The following is a 26687-nucleotide window of genomic DNA, read 5'->3' as shown; positions in this document are numbered from 1 at the left end:
TTTTGATCAAAGTCTGTGACAAGAATGGAGTTGTGGACTGGTGCATTAGGACAAACTTCACACAAATCTTCCACATCTTCAGTTCTTCATGAATAATTGTGTACACAGTTCCCACACTGATATCAAACTTTGCACATTGTCTCTATAGACACACAACGGTCCTTCTCTATGAAATTCTTTATTTGGCCAATCAACTCTAGTGTTCTAACTTCCTTATTCCTCCCACACCTCTCATCATCCTTCACAGACTCTCTGCCTTCCTTGAATCTCTTATGCCACTCAAAAACTGATGCTTGATTCATGCAAGATAATTGAAAAGCATTCCATACGTTTTTATGGCATTTTTTTCCAAGTTTAAAACGGAATTTTATTGCATATCTTTCTTCCAAAAGGTCCTCACGTCCAAATAGCATTTTTGAAATTCACTAGCTGAAGAATGGTGTGTTCTAATTCCTTTTGCAGTTATTCATTTTCAAGAGTTTACAACAATTTTAAATGCCTATACAAAAAGTGTCTGGAAACTTATTTGAAGGCACTTTATACATGTCATAGAGGAAGATAACAGTCTTTGAAATTGTAAAATATTGATATTTATTTTCTTGTCCAAAGTTAAAACAAATATCGCCACATACTCAATGTATTCACATCCACTTTTGTAGAAATCTTTAAAAATTTTTTAGAGGCTTCTCAATTTGTCTCTCTCTCATCTGAAATAAGTTCTTCAAAATTGAAAACAACAAAACTTGTCAAAAAGTAACTAAAATGCACAAGTACCTCTTTGTTTAATTCAAAACCAGTGAGTCATCATTCCCAATCGATTCAAACCTGTTATCATGTTGATTGAAAAAAAAAAGTCCCGTAATTTATTAAGTTGAATCATTTACTTTCCACAAACAAAACTTTTATTTTCTGAATCTGTTTTAGTTATTTCTACTTACATAAAAGGTATTTTATATGCGTGTGTGTCTGGGTGTGAGTTTGACCCTTATGGACTCCAAAAGGGCCCCAACAAGTTTTATGAAATTTCACACAAATGTATTTCATGCTTCTGGAAGTGTTCTTAGATAGGGTTTGAAACAGAATGCCTCCAATAAGTATTGATAATCGATAATAACAAAAAATCTGCTTAAAAAAGTAACAGTCCGATTTTTACCAAAGTTAACACTTTTATACATCCTAACATCACAAGTGCATTTAAGAAGCTTTATCACCGCACAAGCAGAAAATAGATAAATAAATTTATAAAATCAACAGTAGATTCTTTGATAAGACTTGGATGCATGCGAAATTAATGTTTCTGTTTAAACTACCATTAAACCACGATAAAAGTGTCGCCTAAAGAAAACACTACATCTTTATTTTAAGACTTTTATTGAAAAAAATCAATTCAGGTAGCTTGATTACGTAGTAGAGCGGACATCTATTCAATGTAGTCGCCTTCAGCCTCAATCACTGCCTTGCTACAGGTCTGGAACATGGAGCATGCTTTTTCCACAAGCGCCGGCAGCAATTCAATGAATACTCGGCGGATGCCGGTGATCAGGCTGACTTTGGTGTCGTGGGAAATTATGTTGGTGATGTCTTTGATGTATTACAAAGTGAAGTAGTCCAGTGGGTTCAAGTTGAGGGAGGAGGGGGCAGTGAGAAAAGGGTACAAAGTCATAACACTTCTTCTGAAGCCAAGCCTGGATCTCTTTGGACTTGTGGGCCAGTGCCGAATACTGTTGCCACACCCAGGGTTTGCCGGCGGTCACCTGATGCACCAGGGGATCACCACACTCTTCAGCACATCCAGGTACACTTTGGTATTGACTTTCAAGCCGACTTCAAAGATGTGAGGTGGTATAATGTGGCTCTCACTTAAAATCACACTAAAGACCATAACCGTGGCCGGAAACATTGTTTTCATCACCCTGGACATGCTCCTGTTATTTGTGGCAATCTAGTGATGCATTTTGAGAGTGCTGGAAACGGCCCTGCTGTCATAACTTGGAGCAGTAGAGAGCATGAGTTGTACAGTGGCGAATCTCTGATCTTGCTTGTTGATCATTGTGTCTCTTTCAAACATGATAGAAGGCTCCTATCGCTCTTGGGATTTGTACGCAACTTGCCAACTAGTAGATAGTTTGTAACAAAAAAGAAAACCGGTTTTCATGAAACGAAAATGGAATCATGTCGTCTTTTCTATGGCGACAATTTTATCATTCCACCCGGTATACATTTCTCTAGAGGGATCTGATTTTTCAAGACTAAAAATACTGTTGATACTTTTAATCATTATCCACTAGAACAACAATATTAAATTTGGATTATTTGCATTATTCGGACTACTTTTGAGAATTATTCACACAACGTTTTGGCCAGTGTAATCACAAGAATCTGTGACATAATGGATAAAGTACTAGGTACTAAAAGAGTAACTATGTTAACCAATCACAGATCTCAAAGACACAATTTTGAATTATTTAAGACTTCTACCCTGTCAAGGCTGAAGGAACGAGAGTATGCTACTTTCATAGATTTAAATAAAGGCTTCCACTTGAAGTTCAGTGCAGATTCCCGAGTTTAACAGAAAGATGCTCGAGTTGATAGAAATATTTCTGAGTTCGGCAAGACACACCTGAAGAAGTTAGGAGGTTATGTCGTCCAAAAAGTTGTGCGAATAACACTCAAGGTTCATTAATTTTATATAAAGCCGAAGATTCTATTGTTAGCATTGGTTTTCCTGATGTATTAGGTTGAGGAGAATGTTCTTACAGAATTTTTAATTTTGATTTCAAATGTTGTATTGAAATTTTCAAATAAGTTTTCGTTATAATAGCTTTACTTGATATATCATTTTAAATAGCGTTTATCGCTCTATCTAATCATTTTAATTACAATTGTTTTAAAACAATTATGTCTTCTTTTAAGAAGGTTAAATACAAGATGGAAAAAAAGCAAATTTGCACAATTTTCTTATTTCAATTCAAACTAGTCTGAACAGCTGCTGAAACAGCTCGCGATATCAACAAAGTGTTTGGCCCAGGAACTACTGCTGAACGCACAGTGCAATGGTGATTTAAGAAATTTTGTGGTGGTGATGAGAGTCTTGAAGATGGGCGTAGTAGTCGGCCATCAAATATTGATAATGATCAATTAAGAGCCTTAGTCGAATCCAATTAATGCACAACTGCTTAATAACTTGCTTCTGAATTAGACACAACATATACAACAATTTCCAACAATTTAAGAGAGATTGGAGAGACAAAAAAACTTGATAAATTGTTGCCTCATGAATTGAACAACAACCAAAAGGAACGCTGTTATGAATTGTCATCTGCACTTCTTTTATGCAACAATGACCCGTTTTGCGACTGGGTTGTGACTTGAGATGAAAAGTGGGTTCTTTACGACAATTGGCGATGCTCAGTTCAGTGGTTAGAAGCCAACGAAGCTCTACGACACTTCCCAAAACCAGTGTTGCACCAAAAGTCATACTGACAGTTTGATGGTTTGCGACCGGTTCTATCCATTACAGTTTTTTTGATGCAAACGAAACCATTACGGCAGAGAAGTATCGTTAAGAATTGGATGAAATGCATCAGATACTTTGACGACACCCAGCATTAGTCAACAGAAAAGGCCTAATTTTCCTCCATGATAATGCCCGACTGCACGTTGCTAAACCGACCCTGCCGAAGTATAACGAATTGGACTATGGAACTCTGCTTCATGCACAATGCTCTCCAGACCTCTCACCTACCGACTACCACTTTTCAAACATCTTAATAAACTTCTTTGTGAAAAATTCTTCAAAAAACTAAACAATATCAAAAACGCCTTCAGCAACTTCATCACCACCAGAACACAAGATTTTTACGTTACTGGCATAAATACGCTTGTTTTGTGTTGGCAAAAGTGTTCGGATGGTGCTTATTTTGATCGATAAATTTTATTTAAATAAAATTTTTTTATTCCATTTTCACTCCAAACAAGGCACAGTTCAACTTTGAAGTAGGGGGCTACTATCGGGGACATAAGTTGCAGGGATGCTTTGTAGGGAGTTGAGCAGCAAGATATCTGTTCACATTACACTTGAACTTCTGCATGTCAGTACAGTTAGGAAAGCAGGAACCCGGAAGGGCGTTCTAAAGTCTAGCAGTTCTGGGAGAGAAACTATTAGAGTGGAAGGCTTTCTTACATCTAGGGACCTTTACTGTGTAGGGGTGGGATTTTGCTACTCGCCGGGTTTGTCGGGGGTATTTACATCGAGGGGGTACAAGAACTTGTAGTTCGTCAGAGCATCCACCATTAAAATACTTGTAGAACAGGCAGAGGGATGCAACATTTCGTCGATAGGACAGAAGCTGAAGCCTAGATGACAGTTCAGGACCTATCAGGTTGGTAACTCTCTTTTGAACCCTCTCTAGGAGCGAGAGACTAATAACGGATGCACCAGCCCAAATGTGACAACAATACTCCATACATGAGCGATTGGTGGCCTTGTAGAGTTAGAGGATACTTTCAGGCGTAAGTAATTTTCTAGCACTGTAGAGACAGCCCACCTTCCTCACAACGGCCTTGGTATCTCTCAATATATCTGTTCCAACTCATATTCCCTGTGAACGTTAAGCCGAGAAGTTTGAAGGAAGTACTTTCAGGGACTGTATCTTTAGCCATAGCTATTAGTGGTTGAGAAGGTTTCTTGTAATCCTTGAAGAAAACAAGCTTAGTCTTGGCAGCATTGAATGTGACCATCCATTTTTGTCCCCATTCCACTGCAGATTAGAGGTCTTCCTCTAGTGTTTCTGCCATTTCCTTAGATATGTGTTTAATTGTTTTTCCCTCGTGTCTGGTTTATCAGCAAATATACCCATCTCAGAAACAATGTTATCAGGGAGGTCATTTATGAATATTAGGAATAATAAAGGTCCAAAGATAGACCCCTGAGGTACATCCGCATTTATATCATATTGTTTCAATGTACAACCGTTGAGGACAACCTGGATTCTTCTCTTATTTAAGAAGGATTTAATTATGTTAAGTATTCGTCCAGTGAAACAGTATGATCTGATTTTCCTGAGAAGACCATCGTGCCAAGCCCTGTCAAAAGCCTTAGATATATCTAGGGCTATTGCTCTACCTTCCCATACTTTGTCCGGTGTATGGCATATACGTTCAGAGATTACAGTTAGGATATCTGCTGTAAAAAGGGCTTTCCTAAATTCATATTGTTTTTTAGCAGTTGTAAGGTGATGGACGAGAGCTTGGTTAATTATGGACTCAAATATTTTGGTGAATAGCGGAAGGAGGCTAATAGGGTGGTAATTTAATGGGTCAGTATATTCTTTTGTTTGAGGCGAGATATGTAAATCTGAATTCAAAAGTTAAAAACCTTAAGAACTTTTTTTAAAGAATTCTTTATAGAAAAACATGGGGTGCTTACAGGAGTAAGCTCGTGAAAGCTGCCAACACTCTACAAGTGGGAGTTTTTCTGTGGAACGAACTGAATTTGAACTTGCCATAACAAGGCTGATACTCCATGCTAGTAAACCACTCAGCTACCGTCATCTCAAAACGGTAGTTTTAATAATAATAATAATAATAATAATAATAATCATAATCATCATCATAATCATCATCATAATCATCATAATCATAATAATAATAATAATAATAATAATAATAATAATAATAATCATCATAATCATCATCATAATCATCATAATAATCATAATAATAATCATAATAATAATAATAATAATAATAATAATAATAATAATAATAATCATCATCATCATCATTTAAACACGGTTAAGTGTTTGAATATATGATTAAGTGTTAGCTTTATTCATTTAGAACTGCTTTAAAGCTTTGTCGCTCACTCATTTTGCGACCAAATTTCAAACAATTTTCAAAGTTTATAGGTTATCAAGATGAAAACGACAGTCTGAATAAGAATAATAATAAAATAAGAAGAAGACACAAAAATTATCAATCCTTATCCAAAAGCTTCATAAAAAAACTACCCGCAAGACACGTGATGCCATTTTTTTTTGTTAAAGAATCGGATATGAAGAAATTTATTATCCACTTCTTCCCGTGGAAGGTAATTCTCCTTAATCAATTAGACGTTACTACTAAACTCTGAAACATCAAGGAAGAAAACAAACAAAAAAAAGAAAAATATGAGCAATAGAATTTATTAAATATAATGGCAAAAGGAAAAGTTCATGACCTCTATGGGCTGCCAAAAATGTCCATCTGGCTTACAAGTATTCGAAAGGGGAGAGAGTGAAGAGAAAGAGAAGGAAAGAGAGATAGAGAAGGTGGAAGAAAGAAAGAACGAAGGGGGGGGGGTGCACTTACTGGAAGCTTCTGGGCGCTCTTTTCCGAATGGAACATTTAGAAAGTTCGTTTTGTTTGTGTTTTTTACTTTCAGAGTTCGTGTTATTAAAAAGTTCTTTTTTATCTGTCCTTTTCCTGGAAACTCGTTTCCGTAGTCCTTTTTGCAAGGGTTAAAATTCCATGGAGGCAGAATATTTTAGAGTTTTCAAGTTTCTTAGAAACTTTCCAGCTGCGAATTTTCTTCTTAAACTTCAATTATTGTTTTCTCGATAATTGAATTCAGTTTTCAATTGTCTTAAAAAACTTTGAGGCGAATTTTCTTCTCTTGGTTCTTTTCAACAATTTTAATGTCTTGTTAGGACAGAGTTGTACTTCGCCTTAGTAAATTTTCAGGCGTCCCTTTTTTATCCGAGACCTTAAAGGAATGCATTCGATACTTGTTGTCTCGACGACGCCCTTTCCACAACTGCCGAATTAATTCAAAAATGTCACACACGTTCTTCAATTTAGCACGAAAACGTCTCATCCAATCAACGGGCATAAGGGAGTCAGGTGACATAAAAAAGGGGAAGCTATGGAAGGGGGCAGGAAGGGAGTTAAGAAGGAAGGAAGGAAGGAAGGAAGGAAGAACAGAAACAGCAGAAAGAAGGAAAGAAAAAAGGAAAGAAAGATGGTGGAAGATAATTTCCACAGATAAGTTAAAATTGATGAATAAAATTACGTAATAACGTAATTGACATCAAAAATGACTGAAAATATAAAAAAAGCAAATAAACACGTCGATTAATAAAGACAAGAGTTAAACAAATATTTTAACATTGAAAACAATGTCGCTTTATTCACGTTCCAAGAACGCAATCTCAAAAAATTTTCTCAACTTTAATTTTAATAATTTCTTAAAAAATTATCAATACGTTGCCTTTGATCTATATTCCGATCAGATATTTCCAAATTGATCGCAAGTGTCACTTGACATTCATTATTATTAATCCATGCATATTCAGACCCCCAAACTAGCATTTTGGTATTCAAACCAGTTATAAATTATTTAAATTACAATATTGACATTTCTCCAGCTGTGAGTTTTGTGAATTGGTGAATGTGTGCGTGTGTATTTCAACCTTCGAAATTGTCTGACTATATAAACGTTGGCTTGTCTATTTAAACAAAGTAAAAAGCGAATAGAAATCGCTGAATTCGGTATTTCTGTTCAAAATCTCCAACAAAAAAAAAAAGAAAAAAAAAAGGAAACGGTTTAATCCAAAAAATATAAAAACATTATCGACAAAAATGTTTAACGACATTCTTCAACGAGTTCTCATACTAGAAGCGTTCGTAGTGGCAGCTTTGTGTTGTTCGTGTAGACGTGAATCTACACTGACACATTTTTGCTCAAAAGAATTTGGTAAGTTAGAAACAAACTCATTTCGTTTTTTTTTAAAGGTGTTAACTTTAAATTGATAACTCTCTATTTTCTTTAATTGCAGATTTGCTAACTATCGATTATTTTGAGTTCAGGTTGGTTTGGCAATTCATCATGAAGAGACTAACACCTGACAACGTTTGCAAATTACAAACGATATAATCAATTTCCTAACGAATAATTTCACAAAATGGACTTCCTTATTTTATCTTTTAGTCCTCGCATTCCAGAAGCTATGTTTCTGACAAAAAGGGAAGAATTGCTGTTTTCTGAGTTAGAATCTAATTCATCTAACACTTATCGTTGACAAGTTTGAAGTACTATTTTTGTAGTTCCTTACACCAAGTGGTTTCATACTTTGTCTGCAGCGATTTCCATTAAAAACACATATTTGTATAACAAAAAAAAATATTTTTCCGTGATTTATTTTAATTGAAAGTTCGATGTCGCTCAAAAGCACTCTATGTAAAAGTCTTTGTATATCGGTTCGTCTATCGGGCTGTCGCGCGCCAATTTTCAAATAGCTTTTAATTGATCTATTCTCGGGCTTATTTTGGAAAGAATTTTAGATCACAAAAACAGATATTGGATGGACGCATATTTCTATTTTAGGTAGAGACATATATCACTGTAATTTGGGAATCTTTCTATCAGACTTGAAATTTTGAACGAAAGCTTTTATTAAATCCACGGCGGTAGCGTGTTCTCGTTCCGTTAGCCATAACCGGATAGAAGTCTTAAGTGATTATTCGCAATTGTATTTCAAGTATCGTCTGCACTGAGGATTTAATCTTCAACTTCGTGAAAGTTTCACTTACAACCGAATTTTACCTAGTACTTGATCCGTTACACCACGAGTCCTCGAGTTCGACAATATACGTTTGAGCAAGGTCGAAGGTTATATCGGTCGAAACTTTATGAGAATAACGTTCAAGGTGAGACCAGTAGTCTTAATAACCCAAACAAAATATCAATCCTCATCTCAAAACGTTTTCTTACTTGTTTCAAGTTAAAAGTGAAGTTTATTTTTTTAAAATATTTGTTTATTCGTGTTTTCCTGCGATAAATGCGCAAATCAATTTAATTTCATTTTTTAGTGTTGAAGGTTAAAGTCCAAGCACATCTCCAAAGGAAAAGAGCATCGGCTTTCCTGATACACGTCCTAGACGTTTACAAGGTGAGTAGCATTTTTTATGATCAGACCGAATTAACAAATCGATGCAGAATGTTGAAAATTGTAAAACGATTTCCATTCAAGTTGAAGTTTTTACATTCACATCGCACAAACGCCATCAACCATAGGCGACAAAATTGCGGGATTAGAGTTAGGGTTGTAGTATCTGTTCTTCAGATGCGGCACTTCCATTTCTCGTTCTCTTTCAGTGGAGGAGAAATCCTTCACGAATGAGACAATTTTTATTTTTGTTCCTTTTCTCCACGTTAAAAAACGACCCTGGTGTCTAACTCTGTCCCGTGGGGAGGCATTGTAAATAAGTACAATCATTTGTCGGCATTTATGCAAGCAACATTACCGCATGTGGCAGCATATCAATAGCCGACTAAGTCCAAAATCTTTCTGATTCCCATTCTTCCGCCCTTAAGTGCAACCGCAGGTGATAAAAATGCGGGATAAGGGTTAGGGTTAGGCTTGCAGTGACGACCACTTGTAGGCATGTATGTAGATGACATTACCCACGTCAAAGACCGGCAAAGACTAAGATCTTTCTGATTCTCTTTCTTTAAAGACTAAGATCTTTCTGATTCTCTTTCTTCCGATGGCGCGATGGGGTAAGAAAATGGCTAGTTACCTTTAATACTTCACAAAGTAAACCTGTGCTCTGATCCCCACTTGGCCCTATTTGAAATGAACAGCTCTCCTCTTGAGGAAGCACCCTGTTTTGACAAACAGAACTGACATTCACTTCCTACCTGAAATGAAAGATCCATTCTCAAAGCTGCTGGAAAAATGGTTGGATAATTCTACTGCTCCAGAAATCATCTCACTTCCGACGCAATTCTCTACCTATACAAGAGCCAAATAAATCCTAAGATTGAGTACTGTTTACTTATCTGTGGAGGAGCTGCTAAGAGTACCATTCCTGTGTTGATAGGATACAAAATCGTCTTCGAAATCTAGTAAGCAAAGAATTTTTCGCTTCCCTACTTCCTGTTTCTCATAAAGGGACTTTGCGAGTCTATCTCTGCGCTATCGTTATTTTCTTGATATGATGCTCGACTGAGCTTCAATTCCTGCAAAACATTCGCAACAGATACTCGTCAAGTTACAATTGCCAATATTTTCCTTACTTTCTATCAGTCCCTAAAACTATACAAAAATTCCATGAGCAAAGTTTCTTTCCTAGAATTGTCCGACTGTGCAACACAATACAGTGGGAATGCTTCCCAGCTGACTATAATATGGTCGTTTTCAAATCTAATGTAAACAACTTATTGTTGAGTCGTATTTTTATATAATCAAACCATGCCCATGTTCCACCATTACAGATCATCTCGATGTTGTGTCACAATCCACCCAAGACTCATTAACTCTTATCCTCGAATGGCCTTAGGGGCCTCGATAAGAGACCACTTCTTAGGTTAAATAAATACAAATAAAAAATATTTCATTTACACCAGATTCTCGTTGATAAATAACATTTGAATCCACCTTTCTTTTTCAATTCTTATTCACCTCAGACAAGTGACACTGCCACTGTGATTTAAGAGACTATTATTTGCGATTATACCACAGTGAAGGCCGAAGGTTGGGATTTTACCTTTTGTGGATTAGTGGCAGGTATTCATGTCGAGGCGGTACAGCTGCTACGAGTTAATCAAATACATTCCATTAAAGTACTTGTAAAACTGATACAACATGGCGACGATGGGACAGGGATTGGAGCTTGGTTGATAGTGCGGGATCTATTAGATTAGAGTCTCCTTTTTGGACTCTTCTAAAACCGAGAGACTAGTGAGAGATGCTCCAGCCCAGATATGACAACAATATTCCATGCATGGGCGAATGGTGGTTTTGTAGAAATACAAGATATTGTCAGGTGCGATTAATTTTCCAGCATGTTAGAGGGAGCTCACCTTTTTTCCAGCAGCTTTGGTAATGTCTTCGATATATTTGTTCCAATTGATGTTGCTTGCCAATGCTAACCCAAAGAGCTCTCAGTTAGAGTGTTATTAGTCATGATAATCGGCGATTGAATTCCATATAAATGTAATCATATTGATGCAGCCGTCGATTTTTGTGTCTTACTCTTGTATTAATAATTATGCTGTAAATAATAAAAAATGAAGAATATATTTGCTTAATGCCGTCATGTTCTTTGATGTTTTATCATTTTGCACATTTTGAATCGGTTTTGAAACGCTCGCCAGAAGGGCAAAAAAAAAGAACAGGACATAAAACTTTTTTTACTTATATTTTGCGTCGATTTTAGTAAATCTTTATATGGATTGGAATATTTATCCTCAACCTTATAAATATATTTCTTTTTTATTGTATGAATCAACAGTTGTATGAATATATTCCCATTTTTCTTGTATTGACCGGAAGTCGCATTAATCACGATAAATATGTTTCCATTTTTCTAGTAGGGTTCAACCGTCGCATTAACCCATATATATATGTTCTTATTTTTGTACGAATATATATATATATATATATATATATATATATATATATATATATATATATATTAGACTACCCGTGACCCGTTGAGTCAGTATGTTATATTAGTTATGGAATTAATGTATGGGCGTGACACTGGTGACGTAAAGAAAATAGTTTTTTTTGTGACATAACAGAAATATTTCTATGAAAGTATATTAAAATGAAAAAACAATATAGATAGATTTCTACGAGTCGTGCTGTTTGTAATTGTTTATTTTTGAAAAAAATAAACTTAAAGCCATTGAATTATAAGTGGTTTGTCATACTTATAGGTAAGTGTGCACTGAAGAGATACCATAATACTTAAAGTTAAATTCTAATTTTGATATATCTTTTAATTTAAACGCGAAAAAACAACAACAACAAAAAACAAAAACAATTAGGACGCTGAAAGCGTACACAGTAAAACAATACGTTTTATTGCCGCGTTGATTATTTATTTGGAACGCAAATTAAAAAAAACATATTTTCGGGGTTATTTCTGGTAGTGTAGAAGAAAATGTATGAATGTTTTTTAAGAAAGGTGTATTAAAAATCGAGAATGAATTAAAAATAACTTAAACGTAATACGGAAATGAACGATGTAAAAAAAAGAAGAAAGTATTAACAATTGTTTATTTGGATAATTTAAATTGGAAAAAAATAGGGACGCTGAAAATGTACGCGGTAAAACAATACGTTTTATAGTCGCGCTGATTATTATGTGTTTATACTTACGTACGCATGCGCAACCGGAAGTCGTAAACCGTATGTTGGGTTACATCACCCGTTACAGGGTCATTAGAGTTTATAATTATATAGACACACACACACACACACACATACATACATACATACATATATATATGTGTGTGAGAAATATATATATATTCAGAAAGTGTAAGAGAATGTATATATATATATATATATATATATATATATATATATGTATATATATAATGATTTTCTACAGCCAAACCAATGTCGCAGCCCACCAGAGCAAACAAAGCCAACAAACCGGAAGTCCAAGACTCGAGTTTCACCCTCATTTGGGCTCATCAGTTAGACATATTCGCGCTCAGGATTTTAAACACGAACCTCTTGCATGCTAGGCGAGCACTCTACCAACTGAGCAAACACGCCACACACAAAATAAAGTCTATTAACTTACACAGATCAAGCAACCCGCGGCACAGATCCGACAGTGGAAAGAACCTACCTCATATCGAACAATGGACGAGGTATAAAACCAGCTTTCACCAGCATGCATGCAAGAGGTTCGGGTTTCAAATCCTGAGCGCGGATATGTCTAACTGATGAGCCCAAATGAGGGTGAAACTCATGTCTTGGACTTCATTTTTCTTGGCTTTCTTGGCTCTTGTGGGCTGCGACATTGGTTCGGCTGTGGAAAATCATTATATATATTTTTTCTCACACTTTCTGCACATTCTATTGATTACTCGTAAGGTTAGCTTGTTGTAGTGACATCGTCCTTTCGAGTATATAAAATTCCTACTGGTGAGACGTCGGCTTGGGTTATTATTTATATATTATATATATATTATATATATACAAAATATATATATTATATATATTATATATATTATATATATTATATATACGATATATATATTATATATATACTATATATATATATTATATATATGTTATATATATATATGTATTATGAATATATATATATTATATATGTTATATATTATATATATATTATATATATATTATATATATTATATATATATTATATATATTATATATATAATATACATATATAATATATATTATATATATATTATATATATAATATATATATTATATATATATATTATATTTATTTTATATATATTATATATATATTATATATATTATATATAGGTTATATATTTTATATATATATTATTTATTATATATATATATATATATATTATTTACATATATTATATATTTATATATATTATATATATATTATATATTTTGTATATATTATATATATTATATATATTATATATATTATATATTTTGTGTATATATATTATATATATATTATATATTTTATATTTATATTATATATATTATATATATACTATATATTTTATATATATTATATATATATTATATATATATTATATATATTATATATATTATATATATAATTAGCTGGTGGGTTTTGTCCAGTGTCTTTTTGTTCGAAACACTAGGTGTATATATATATATATATATATATATATATATATATATATATATATAAAAAGAGAGAGAGATATTAGAGATATACATATTAGAGATATTTGATATATATTATATATATTACATATATTATATATATTATATATTTTATATATATATTATATATATTATATATATTACATATATAATATATATGTATATATTATATATATTATATATATATATTATATATATTATATATATTATATATATTATATATATATTATATATATTATATATATATTGTATATATATTATATATATATTTATATATATATATTTATATGTATTATATATATTATATATATTATATATATGTTAGATATATATTATAAATATATTATATATGTTATATATATTATATATTATACATATTTTATTATATATATTATATATATTATATATATTATATATATGCTATATATATTATATATATTACATATATATTATATATATTATATATATTTTATATATATTATGTATATTATATATATTATATATATTATATGTATATATTATATACATTATATATATTATATATATTATATATTATCTATATTATATATTTATATTATATATTGTATATACATATGTATATTATATATGTATATTATATTTTATATATATATTATATATTTTATATATATACTATATATTATATATTATATATATTATATATATTATATATATTATACATATTATATGTATTACATATATATTATATATTATATATTATATACATTATATATGTATTATATATTATATATATTATATATGTATTATATATATTATATATTATATATATTATATATATTATATATATATTATATATAAATGTTATATATATATTATATATATTATATATATTTTATATATATTATAAATACTATATATAATCTATATATTATATGTGTATTATATATATGTATATTATATAAATATATCATATATATGTATTATATGTTATATATATATCATATATATTATATATATTATGTATATATTATATATATTATATTTATATAAATATATATATTATATATATTATTATATATATATTATATATATTTTATATATATATATTATTATATATATATTATATATATATTATATATATTATATATTATATATATCATATATATATGATATATATTATATATTATATATATTATATATATTATAATTTATATATTATATATATTGTATATATATTATATATATTATATATATATTATATATATATATGCACATACATATATAAATATATAAGAGTAAGAGGGGGAAAATATACATACATACATATATATATATATGTATATATATATATATATTTATATATATATTGAAAAAGGAGTGTATATCGCCGAAATACCTCTCTCTCTTTAAAAAAATAACGACTAGTTTATTTTATAAAGAAAGAAAATTCACGTTGCAGCTATTTGGCTTTAAAGTGTTCAATGTAACACGTATTTTATTTAATTTTCAAATTTCACTCAACGCCTATTAATGGATAACCTGCCTTGATTTTCAAACCACGCGCGACCACGTGTAATTATCAGGCTACAGATAAACCCGCAGCTAACATCATGTGGACTCAACTCTAATTCTTCCATTTAACACCATGTCGAAGAATAAGAGGGGAAAAATGTATACATATATATTGATTGAAAAAGGAATGTATATCTCCGAAATATATCTCTCTCTTTAAAAAATAACGAATCCTTTATTTTATAAACAAAAAACAATTCGCGTTGCAGCTATTTGACTTTAAAGTGTTCAACGTAACACGTATCTTATATATATATATGCATATATATATATATAAATTTATATATATATATATATATATATATATATATATATATATATATATAAATTCGTATTGCTTTGTTTGTTCATACTTTGATTAATATATACGGAAAGTGTCTTACTTTAATCTTTCATTTATTTCTATATATCGTATTAAACTTGCAAAAATATTCAATTAATAGTTCACCTTATTTGCATATGACATTAAGAAAAATCGATTTTACTAAATAGCAGTATCTTAGTTAATATTTTTGCAAGAGAATTATTTTAAGTATTCTATTTAAAATTGTTATTTAATAAATTTTTAATAATAATTATATTGATAGTATATTTAATTTAATTTATTTTGATATTTCTAACAGCGACCTTTTTTAAAACTTTTATTTTAGAATTATCTGCCCCTAGATGCTATCCATAAAACAAACAAACGTTCGCCAAATATCGTTTGGTAATTTCATTAAATTTCTATCTGGAAAAATAATTCCGTGTAGATAGAAAAATGTTTGGCTTTTATTGTTTTTTTAAATATTAAGAAAAAACACTTACGAAGAAAACTGAAGAGATTTCATTTGTTTGTTTTATTTTATTCCTTAAACGGAGCGTCGTTTCATACCTAAAAAATGAAGATCTACTGTCCCCTCCCCTAAATTCCACAATTTATAATTTTTTTCGCCTTAATTTCATCGATTATACACTTAATTTTCTAATTAAAATGGTAACTTTATAAGACGTGATCCAGCGGTGTTTAGCCCCTAAAAAGTGGAGATCTACTTTTTTCAACCCAATACATCTGCATAGCCTTTATAAATATTATGAGAGAAGAAATTTGGAAAAAAATAGCATGCTAGAGTGGGGGATCACATTTCTATATAAATTTAACGTAAAATGGATACCCACGTTTTGGCCACCAAGCGTTCAACGAGACATGTCACCTCTAGCATCTTTTCAAGTTTGGCGATTGAGGGGGAGGGCAAAATCTGAAAAATACAATTTGTTTTTTTTTCCGGTGGGGGACAAAATTACATTGGAAACATAAAATAACGATAAATTTCACCTTACAATATAATAAACAAAACAAACCCCAAAATATGATAAATTCAATTGTTTTTTTTGGGGGGGGGGCGGGATTACATTAGAAAAATAAAACGACAAAAATCGAAAGCCCCTCCCTAAAAAAAAAACAAATCGAAAATTTCCTTTATTTACAAAAAAGTCATTAAAATGTGCCCTTACAAAAAATATAGGTAAATGTGTAGTTTATCGGCATAAGTTATTTGACAAACAAAAAAAAATTATAAAAACTATTTATTTTTATATAAAACATTATTAGACCCAAAGGCTGAAATAAAACAAAAAAAATCTTTTTATGTTTTTTTTTTATTATTTTTCATTAGACTAAATGTGCACGCTCTGCACGTTTAAAATTTGGCCTTTTTTAGGTTTGAAATATTGGCTTTTTTAGGGCCAAATTTGGCCTTTTTTACGCTCGTTCATTACAAAAAAAATTATGGCGGCCAAAAGCATAGATCATGAAAGAGCTTAAAAAGGCCAATCTGCCAAACCTTAGAAAGGCCAAACTTTAAAAGCAATATAGCGGCCTCGAATGATAGATATAAATGATAAAAAAATGATAAAAATGATTTTTTTTTTCTGGTTTTATTTAAGCCTTTGGGTCTAACAATGTATTTTATATAAAAATAAATAGTTTTTATATTTTTTTTGTCTGGCAAATAATTTCCGCCACTAAACTACACATTTACCAAAATAAAAAATAAACGCACGCATTAATGTTTATAAATCTTATTTTATTTAGATTCACAAAATCGTGAGATTTCTTAGGACAGTGATCCCTTCTGCCGAAATATCTGGTGGAGAGAGAGTATCAGATACTTATTTTTGTGGGCGATTACATTTACATGTTTTTATCCATTCTTTTATTTTTAAAATTGTTGTGGGGGTATCAACGTTACCCATCATGAAAACTTCATGTCAACCCAGACAACGCCGGGTACTCATGCTAGTGTATATATATATATATATATATATATATATATATATATATATACACACATGTATGTATATATATATATATATATATATATATATATATACTAATTTATAAAATATATATGGCGATTAAGCTACACTGAATATTCGGCGTTTCATCCACTCTAGGATTCGTCAGGCTTATGCGCGAATTCTGTGGTTGTTTATTATTTTTATATGGTCCTCTTCTGTTGAGGGTTTTAGTTAGCCAATCAGCTTTCTAGTATCCACGGCGCCTCTTCCTATCAGCCAATGGGCATGCATTTTATCGAACAAAGGATCTGTTTTAAAACTAGTTTAGTGGTTTAAGGAAGACATTTCTTTATATATATATATATATATATATATATATATATATATATACACATATGTGTACATACATATATGCACATATATATACATATATATATATACATACATATACGTGTGATCGTTTATATATATTCATGTTTATTTAATTCATTTATTTGTTTATTTTCTATTGTTTTTGTTAATTTTAAAACTATTTTGTATCGCTATCCTAGAGTAAATTTTATTTTGTGAACACAGTTATTTGCCATTTCTCTTCTACAGTTTAATAGATTTTGAAGTTCTTTAAATACAGGATAGCAATTTTTTCATGAAGGCATAATTTACATGGGTCGTCTAAATGCCTACACGTGGTAGCTTGTCTTATTGTTTTCCATTCGACTACCGGCGAATGTCCGCTTTCTTTGAGTTCCCAGTATTTATTCGCTAGTGTTGTTTTTATACGATGCTTTTTATTGTTGAATGTACTTTTGTGGTCATAGTATCGAGTTTTGAAATCTAAGGAAGTCATGCCTACGTAATATTTCTTGTTATTCGGGTTTTCTTTCGCAAATATTGTTGCCTGATAAACTACGCTTTTTGTTAGACATTTATTTTGAGCTGGGCAAAGTGTGCGGTGTCCACAGTTGCATTTATCGTGTTCATTATTAGTATTTTTATTTATGGTATGGTTGTTCTTGTCCGGGGTTGGTTTTTTGTTATTATTATTATTATTATTATTATTATTATTATTATTATTATTATTATTATTATTATTATTATTATTATTATTATTATTTCTGCTAGTGTTAGTTTTATTTTTGTCATGGTGTCTACTTTTTTATTGTTTATTTTGTTGTTGTTTACATTGCTTTTATTTAGTATTTTGTTATTATGTGCTTTAATTATCATCTCTAAATTTTCGCAACAACTGTAGGATAACTTTAAGGTATTTTTATTGAAGATTTTGTTTAAGGGGTTGGTTGCGGGAAAGTGTTTTTGCAATAAGATCTAGAAATTTCTTGCCAAGTTTTGTTTTTAACATTTGATTGTATGGGGCCGTATACCAGATTATAGTTCTTTTTCTTCTATTTTTAATTTATTATAGTTATTGGTGTTTTGTTGCTTATATTTGATATCGATATTTTTGTATCCACTATTTTTTAGGGCTGTTTCGTAGATATTGGTTTACCTGTTAAATGCATTTTCATCGCTTGAGTTATCACAGAGTCTACTTACGATCGAGTTAGGAATGTGCTTTATAATTGATGGTGGGTGATTGGACTTAGGGTTTACGTAAATTGGAGTAGCGTTATATTTTAAGTATGGTTCATATGTGTTTTTATCTAAGTTTAACGTGACATCCAGGAAGTTTGTTATTTTTATGTCATCTGATACGTCTGCTTTTAGGCCTAATTTTTCCATTTCTTTGTGTATGATTTTCTTAAAGTTTTCTCCCTTGACTCTGTTGGAGTTTTTATTATAGCTAGTCCGTCATCTCTATATAGGCCGATATCCGTAGTATCGAATATGTTTGTGATGGTATATAGAATGAATAATCCCACAAGATCTGATGCCTCTGCAGAATCTCTGGCACCCATTGTCAAATCAAACGAATTTTTCATTTTAGTTTTTATCCATTGGTTATTGTTATTTATTAGAACTGATTTTCTACATTTTTTAATGATGTTGATTTCTTCCGAGGATATATCAGTGTATGCCGCGGCAAATTCTAGGGCAATGTTAAAAAGTTCTTCGGATATCGAGGGATAAAAGTCTATGATGTCAAACAGTATAAACGTACATTTATCTTTGTTTTCTATATTTTTAAACCAGGTGATTGCTTCGGTAGTATTTGCCCACTGGTTTAGTTCTAGGTCTTGTTTGATTTGTTTGTTTATTCTGGAAAGTATAGTTTTGCTAATTCTACCTATTTCTGGTTTAGTTGGGTTTATCAGGCGGGTGCTGGGATTATTATTAAAGTCCCATTTGTGGTCTTTAAGCAGAACGTATGCCTCTCTAGGTTTCAATTTGCCAACTTTATCGCTAATTTTTAATTATCGGTAATTTGTTTACTTTCAGTATTTATTATATCTATGTAGTCGCATTCGTTTGTGTCTATTTTTTTTGTAGTTTTTTGTAATGTTTTCTGTGATTAGTTTGTTATATTCTTGCTTATCTATTTTATAAAAGTTTCTGGTTTTATCTGCTTTTACAAAGATTTTATTAGAGTTGTTTTTGTTTCTAACGATTTTGTGTAGTTTTCGTTGGAAATTGTTAGGTTGATTGTGGAATTCTAAGTTTTTAATTACATTTAAAAGGTCATTTTCAAAGTTTATCAAAATAGGAAGGGGCGCGGTGGATAATAGAAAGCTGATTGGCTTACTAAAACCCTCAACAGAAGAGGACCATATAAAAACAAAAACAACCACAGAATTCGCGCATAAGCCTGACGAATCCTAGAGTGGATGAAACGCCGAATATTCAGTGTAGCTTAATCGCCATATATATTTTATAAATTACTAACTAGCTCTTCCTAAGTATAGAGCACTTTTGAAGTAAATAATTAAAGTTTACGTATAAATCTATACTTTCGTATATTAATTTTATGTGAGTAAATGAAGTAGTTATATATATATATATATATATATATATATATATATATATATATATATATATATATATATATATATATACTAGTGATTGGATGATTCAAAAATTTTTTTCCCGATTCCAATTCAATTACCGATTGTGTCTTAAATTCCTGATCCGATACGATTTCCGATTCCGATTCTTTTTAAATTTCTAAATATTTAATTAGTGATTTGTTTTTGCCTTTTTTTTTTTTCGAATTACTCTAAAACCTCCTCATGTTTGCATATATTTTCGCACGCAAAAAAAGCACTTAGTGTGTGTTTGTGGGAGGGACATATATTAAATATACGAAGGGAGGGGGTCTAAATATTTTTATCGAATGTTTTCCTTTTAAATTATTGAAAATAATGAAACAGCTAAAGATGCATTTCTCTTTTAAAACAAACCAGATTTGCATTTGTCATTAGTTCGAAAAATGCTATTTGAATATTTCACAAACAATGAAAAATAATTAACGATTGGTATGCAAAATAAAACGATAAAAGAACAGTATAGTTAACAAAGTCCCCTCTCCATTTTAAACATGAGTTTCTAAATAACATAGTTACTATATAAAAAGCAATTCTTAACTTAAGAACGGATGTGAATGTATTCTTAACTATTCTATATGTTCTCTCTGCTAAAGAATGTTCACGTGTTTACCCTAATTATAAATATTTGCCCTTTTTTTACATAGACGTCACCACTTATCAAGGCCGATAGGCCACTCAAGGATAAGGGTTAAAGAGTGTAGAGTAGTCAAAAGGACAATACAGCAATCGATAGTAATGGAAGTTCGGTAAATTTGTTAACTTAAGTGGCACGGCTCATCAGAAACTTGTTCAAGTTGGACTTGAAGACAACCATATTATAGAAAGCTGGAAAGCAGGAAAACGGAAGACAATTCCACAGGCGTGCAGTTCTAAGAAAGAAGCTTTGATCATGGAATCTATGTTTAGGTTTAGGCACAGATAAAGAGTGGGGGAAATTATTGATAATGTTTTCAGCTAATCTAGTGTTTCCTGTGAAAGTTTGGCGAGGGGGGAACCATAGATTGAAGCTCAGTTGAACACTTTCCTTGAAAATAACGATAAAGCAGAGACAAACTCGCAACATCTCTTCTGTGAGATAGGGGTTGCAGCGAAGAGAAAAGGACATCTCCCACCAGCCCACGAAGTCTATTTTGAACCCTATCAAGGCAGGACAAGTCTTTTCTAGCAGCTCCTGCCCATATGTGGCAACAGTATTCCATCCTTGGACGTATCTGACTCTTATATAGATAGTTATTACTATTGACAATGTAATAGAGATGTAGTAGATTGATTTGTTTTAATGCAAAAAAATAATAAATAAACAAATAAAACGAAACAAAAAACAACATACAGATAATTATAATAGAAATACGTTTTACTAATATTATGAGAATTTTAGACTAACACCCTTGACTAAAAATGATATTTTCCTTTTGTTTTTTTCGACTTTCATTTTATTTTATGCGATTGCATATGGACACTGAAAAAGGCACAAACAATCATTTTTAAATTTAAACTTTCGTGCATTAATTTAACTTAAAATAAATAATAATCATCATTTCAAGGCTACTCTAACATTGTAGAAATGTTCACTAAGCCGAAGTCTGACTGGCAAGGTTGTAAAATTTTGCGTAATAGTTTAGACCCCCCCCCCAAAAGCTTACAGAATTTATTTCCATGAGAAAAATAATAATTTTTGGTTAGTGTTGTAAAATGCTACAACGTCTCTGAAATGAAAAAATCATTTTACGTCCAATTCATATTGCTCAAGCGTTTCTCAACTGGAAGGATCTAGTGATCCGACTTGCTGAAGGAAACATAGTTGACAAAGTAGAACAAACTCTTATTGAGAAAGAAACTAAGAAATGGCGGGGAATTCTAGCTAGATTGCTGGATATCATCAGCTTTTCTCGCCAAGCAGAATCTGGCACTACGGGGTCATCGGGAAGACATCCATAATGATGAAAGAGATCAAGAAAACAAAGGGAATTTTTTTAGAATTGATAAATTTATTGGCCAAGTATGACCCTGTGCTCCGTGAACATTTGGTGAAAGTTAATCTGGAGAAGGAAATTGCTACTTCTTATCTGTCACCAGAAATTCCAAATGAATTTGTGAGCATTTTGGCAAAACAGGTGAGAAAGAAAATCATCGATCAGATCAAAGAAAGCAAATATTTTTGGATATTTTTTTTATAGGACGCCTGATGTATCTCACAAGGACCAGAGTAGTGAGGTGTTGCGCTACGTAAAAATTGACGAAAAAAAGTGACAGTGGAGGAGTCGTTTCTCCGTTCCATCGAGATAAAAGGTATAAGCACGGAGGACATTTCTAAACTGATTTTGAGAGAACTGAAGAACGATGGGATTCAGATTAGTAACTGCATTGGCTAGGCATTTGACAATGCTGTTCATTTCTTAAATTTTGTGCTTAAACCGAGCGATTACGCACAAGGATTTCAAAAAGCGCCGATACGTTTTTTCTCTTCGGGAGGCTCGATCTCTTAATAATAACATTATGAAGAAAACGAAAAGAAAACTACATTGGATTATCTTCTCTCTGATACAGCCAGGTTATTTGGCGAAAATTCAGACTTTAACAACAAAAAAGTAAAAAAAAAATGATTTTATCATTTCATAACATTTTCAGGTTCCAAATGTTCTCATTTAAATTTATTATTATATTTGGTTGTGTAGCTAATTAAATTAATTCAACATTTTTTTATAATTTGAATAATGCGTTTTTTAAAAAATAATATTTGGTTTCTTTTGTTTCATATTAATATTTATATAATTTCTTTCAGATTAATGTTTATATACTTATTATTATTCAAATTATTGAACAGAAATTGTTCAATTAAATTAAAATTAAGAAAAAGGGAATTGTGTAAACATTAATCTGAAGGGAATTGTGTAAACATTAGTTCAATAAAAATAAATATTTTGAAATTTTGAAGGTTTTGACAGGTTGTACATGCCAGTAGTAGGCGGGGGGCGGCAAAACAGGTAATCATATGCCAGCGGGGGGACAGCACAGGTAATCAAATGCCAGCGTGGGGGGGGGGACATGTAATTATATGCAAGCGGGGGCAGAACAAGTAATTATATACCAGCTGGTGGGAGGGGGCTAAACAGGGAATTATATGCCAGCGGGGCGGGGGAGCAAATTTTTCGACCGCCCCGGGCGGCGAAAACTGATGCTACGCTACTGGATACTAGGATTTTTATCAGTTTCTTTCCTATGCTCGTTTCGTCCAGTTACAGTTCGAAATAGCGTTTCCTTTACTTTGCCAAACTTAAGCTTCAAATGTCACTTTCTTTGGTCTGTGATGTTTTAATTCAAAAGATACTGATTGAATTGTCTGATCGTTTTCTAGATGCGTTCAATAAAGCTTTGTAATTATGTCGGTCTGTCGTGCATTGTTAACCGCAATATCTGCTGTTTGAATCGCCTATGTTTAGAAAACGTTTCTTTTATCTATATAATTATAAAACTCAAATGACTTTGTAACGAGTGATGTAACCCACTTTCCGGTTTATGACATCCGGTTGCGCATGCGCGCATAAACATTAACCCATAACAACGTAAACAAATGAACGCAAATCGCTTCTTTTGCAGATTTTGACCTGCGCACTGAAATATTAACGTTATTATTTCGAAATTATTATTTAACATGGGAAGAGTGAGGGTGTTTTGTAACTATTTCATATTAAAACTATACTGTCGCTAATTTCTTACAACTAAACAACTTTAACCCGTTGACAAACATAAGAACAATTGTAGTAAAGCCACTACTACTACTACTACTACTACTACTACTACTACTACTACTACTACTACTACTACTACTACTCTCTATCCGTCCCTTTTCCTTCCTTCCTTCCTTCTTTTTATTTTTTGTTTACATTTCTAGATAGAAAATAGTTGTGTGAGAACGGTGAATTTGTTGACACATTTACTAATCTGTTTCATTATTAGTTTTATTTTATTTTATTTATTTAGGTTTTATTTTTTGCTTCAGGTTTTATTAATTATTTTTTTTTTAGATTTTAAATTTCTATAGCTTGATTGAAGAATTCCAATATGAGTTTTTCATTCTTATATTTTTCATCAGTAGGTTCATGTGCGTTTTTGCTGCTAAATGTCTTTCGTCGGCGTTCGATTCGTAGGAAAATCATGTTTAATTTTCGATTTTGGAGCGATTATTCGGAAAAATAGGTAACGTTACACGAATAGAGAGGATTGTTTGAGTGATCCGTCCGTGATTTTTAATATTTTCTTTACGTCACAAGTGTCACGCTAATACACGAATTCCATAGCTAATATAACATACTGACCCAACGGGTCACAGGTAGTCTAAATTAATATTTGTGCTTTTTTTTTTTTTCAGGGAAACATCGAGAAATTGAATTTTAGAAACAGATCAGGAATTTTGAGAATGTCGATACTCTGCGCGGATTATCTTGATCTAGAAAAAACATACCTCATTATGGGTAAATAGAAAAACAGGATTTCTTTTTCATACAAGAATAACGTGTTACGTAAGCAACTTAAAATACAACGAAAAGTTATCATGCTATCATGCATAGTGCCATGGCAGGGATGGATATTGACTCAAGAATTCAAGACCCAACGAGTGTAACGTAGAAATTATTGCCCTCTCTCCTACACTTTGATGATGTGACACAACGGTCGGAAAGTGGTATTGAAAAGCAAGCACTCAAGCGGAAGAACACTTTAACCTATCAAAAATGTTTTGGTAGACCCGTCAGCATTCCTCGGTAGTAACGTCTCAGGCGATTAGCAGTAAGCTAACGCTTTCTCAGAGGAAGAAGAGAAAGCCTAGAAGAGTGGAGCTTCTATAACTGCATAAGACCAGAGACATAACTTAGTCAACCGAGAATAGGCCATCTCAACAATGACCCAAACTGTTGATTTGGAGGTCGATCCCCCCACCCCGGGCTGAATCTATTTCGCTTATCGGTACTCATATAAAAATGAATGAAATAAAGCGGAGTTGATTCAGTTTAACGGGGTGCAAAGTCAGGGTTTATGGTCATGACAAAACGTTTCCAATTCCAGTTAAGATCAAAGTGTAGAATCTTCCATTTCTCGTTCTCTTTTAGTGGAGGAGAAATTCTTTAAGACTGAGACAATTTTTATTTTTGTACCTTTTCTCCACGTTAAAAAACGATCCTGGTGTTTAACACTGTCCCGTGGGGAAGCATTGTAAATAGGTACACAACAGATTTGACTCTGCCGATCAGTTTTTATGATGTGCGTTGTAGTAAGCCCTGTCTGATTTGATCACTCGATGAGGCTGCATTTGAATCGGTCCGTCTGAAAATCTAAAACGAAAATCCTTTTTCGGTTTTCAGGACATTTTTTTTTCATTTCTGAAACGTTCTTCTGTGAATAAGTGACAACAATAACAAAATTTATTAATTATTTAGTAGTTTTGCGAAACTTTTTGATAAAAAATACATTACAGTAAAAGAAAACATTACTAGAAAATTTATTGAATGAAATGATTTGTTTTTATTAAAAACAAACACTTTCTTCTAATTACAATTTTGAAATAATTATCTGCTTGAAAATCCTCGTTAATCATATAATTAATTGATCGGTACTTCTGCATTTTAGGTTTTCAATACATATATATACGTATTGAAAATATATCCTAAACTTTAAAAATTTATTTTGAAATCGGAATCGTGTGTTCGTTTCTTTTTCTTTTCTTTTTTTTATAAAAAAACATATTTTTAATTTAATTCAATAAATGTTTCCATGTCTTCTGTTTAGCTATTGCGTTAATTAAATATATTTGTTTTGATTTACAAATAATGCTTCACAAAATCTTAATAAATTTCCTGATTGTCGCTTCTTGTCCCGAGTGGAACTCTTTGAAAATGAAATAAAAAAAATTGTCCGGAAAACCCAAATGAAAAAGTACACCTTTTTACTCATCAGATAGTTACTTTTTTTTTTTTTTTTTTTTTTTTAGGTTATGTGGAAATGTTTAGAAATGAAGTGTGATGTTTTCCTTTAATATGATTAAAAGGTTAAACATTGATTGTAAGATATAAAGTAATCCCATGCAACTTAAATTATTTTTACTCAGATGATTCGTTTTTATGAAATGTTTCTGCAAACAATAGCTATTTGTTCTTTAAAATCTTTTTCTGTATTCATGTTGGGTGTAAAATGCTGTGTTGAGTTT

General features: G+C 31.4%; 1 protein-coding gene across 1 annotated transcript in view; it reads left to right on the top strand.

Moving 5' to 3' along the window:
- Positions 1 to 7393: 7393 nt before the first annotated feature.
- The window catches only part of LOC145288043 (uncharacterized), a 37684-nt gene continuing 18390 nt past the window's right edge, over positions 7394 to 26687 (top strand). Inside the window, exons 1-3 of the mRNA XM_080136061.1 lie at positions 7394 to 7735; positions 8851 to 8930; positions 24858 to 24960. Of these exons, the coding sequence (XP_079992187.1) occupies positions 7621 to 7735; positions 8851 to 8930; positions 24858 to 24960 (298 nt within the window). The 5' untranslated portion in view covers positions 7394 to 7620. The remainder of the gene's footprint in view (positions 7736 to 8850; positions 8931 to 24857; positions 24961 to 26687) is intronic.

Source organism: Euprymna scolopes, chromosome 11, assembly GCF_053919585.1.
Source record: "Euprymna scolopes isolate OS-2025 chromosome 11, ASM5391958v1, whole genome shotgun sequence".
Classification (NCBI taxonomy): Eukaryota; Metazoa; Mollusca; class Cephalopoda; order Sepiida; family Sepiolidae; genus Euprymna; species Euprymna scolopes.
Note: the sequence above shows the minus strand (reverse complement) of the source record. Positions and strands in the feature narration are given on the sequence as shown.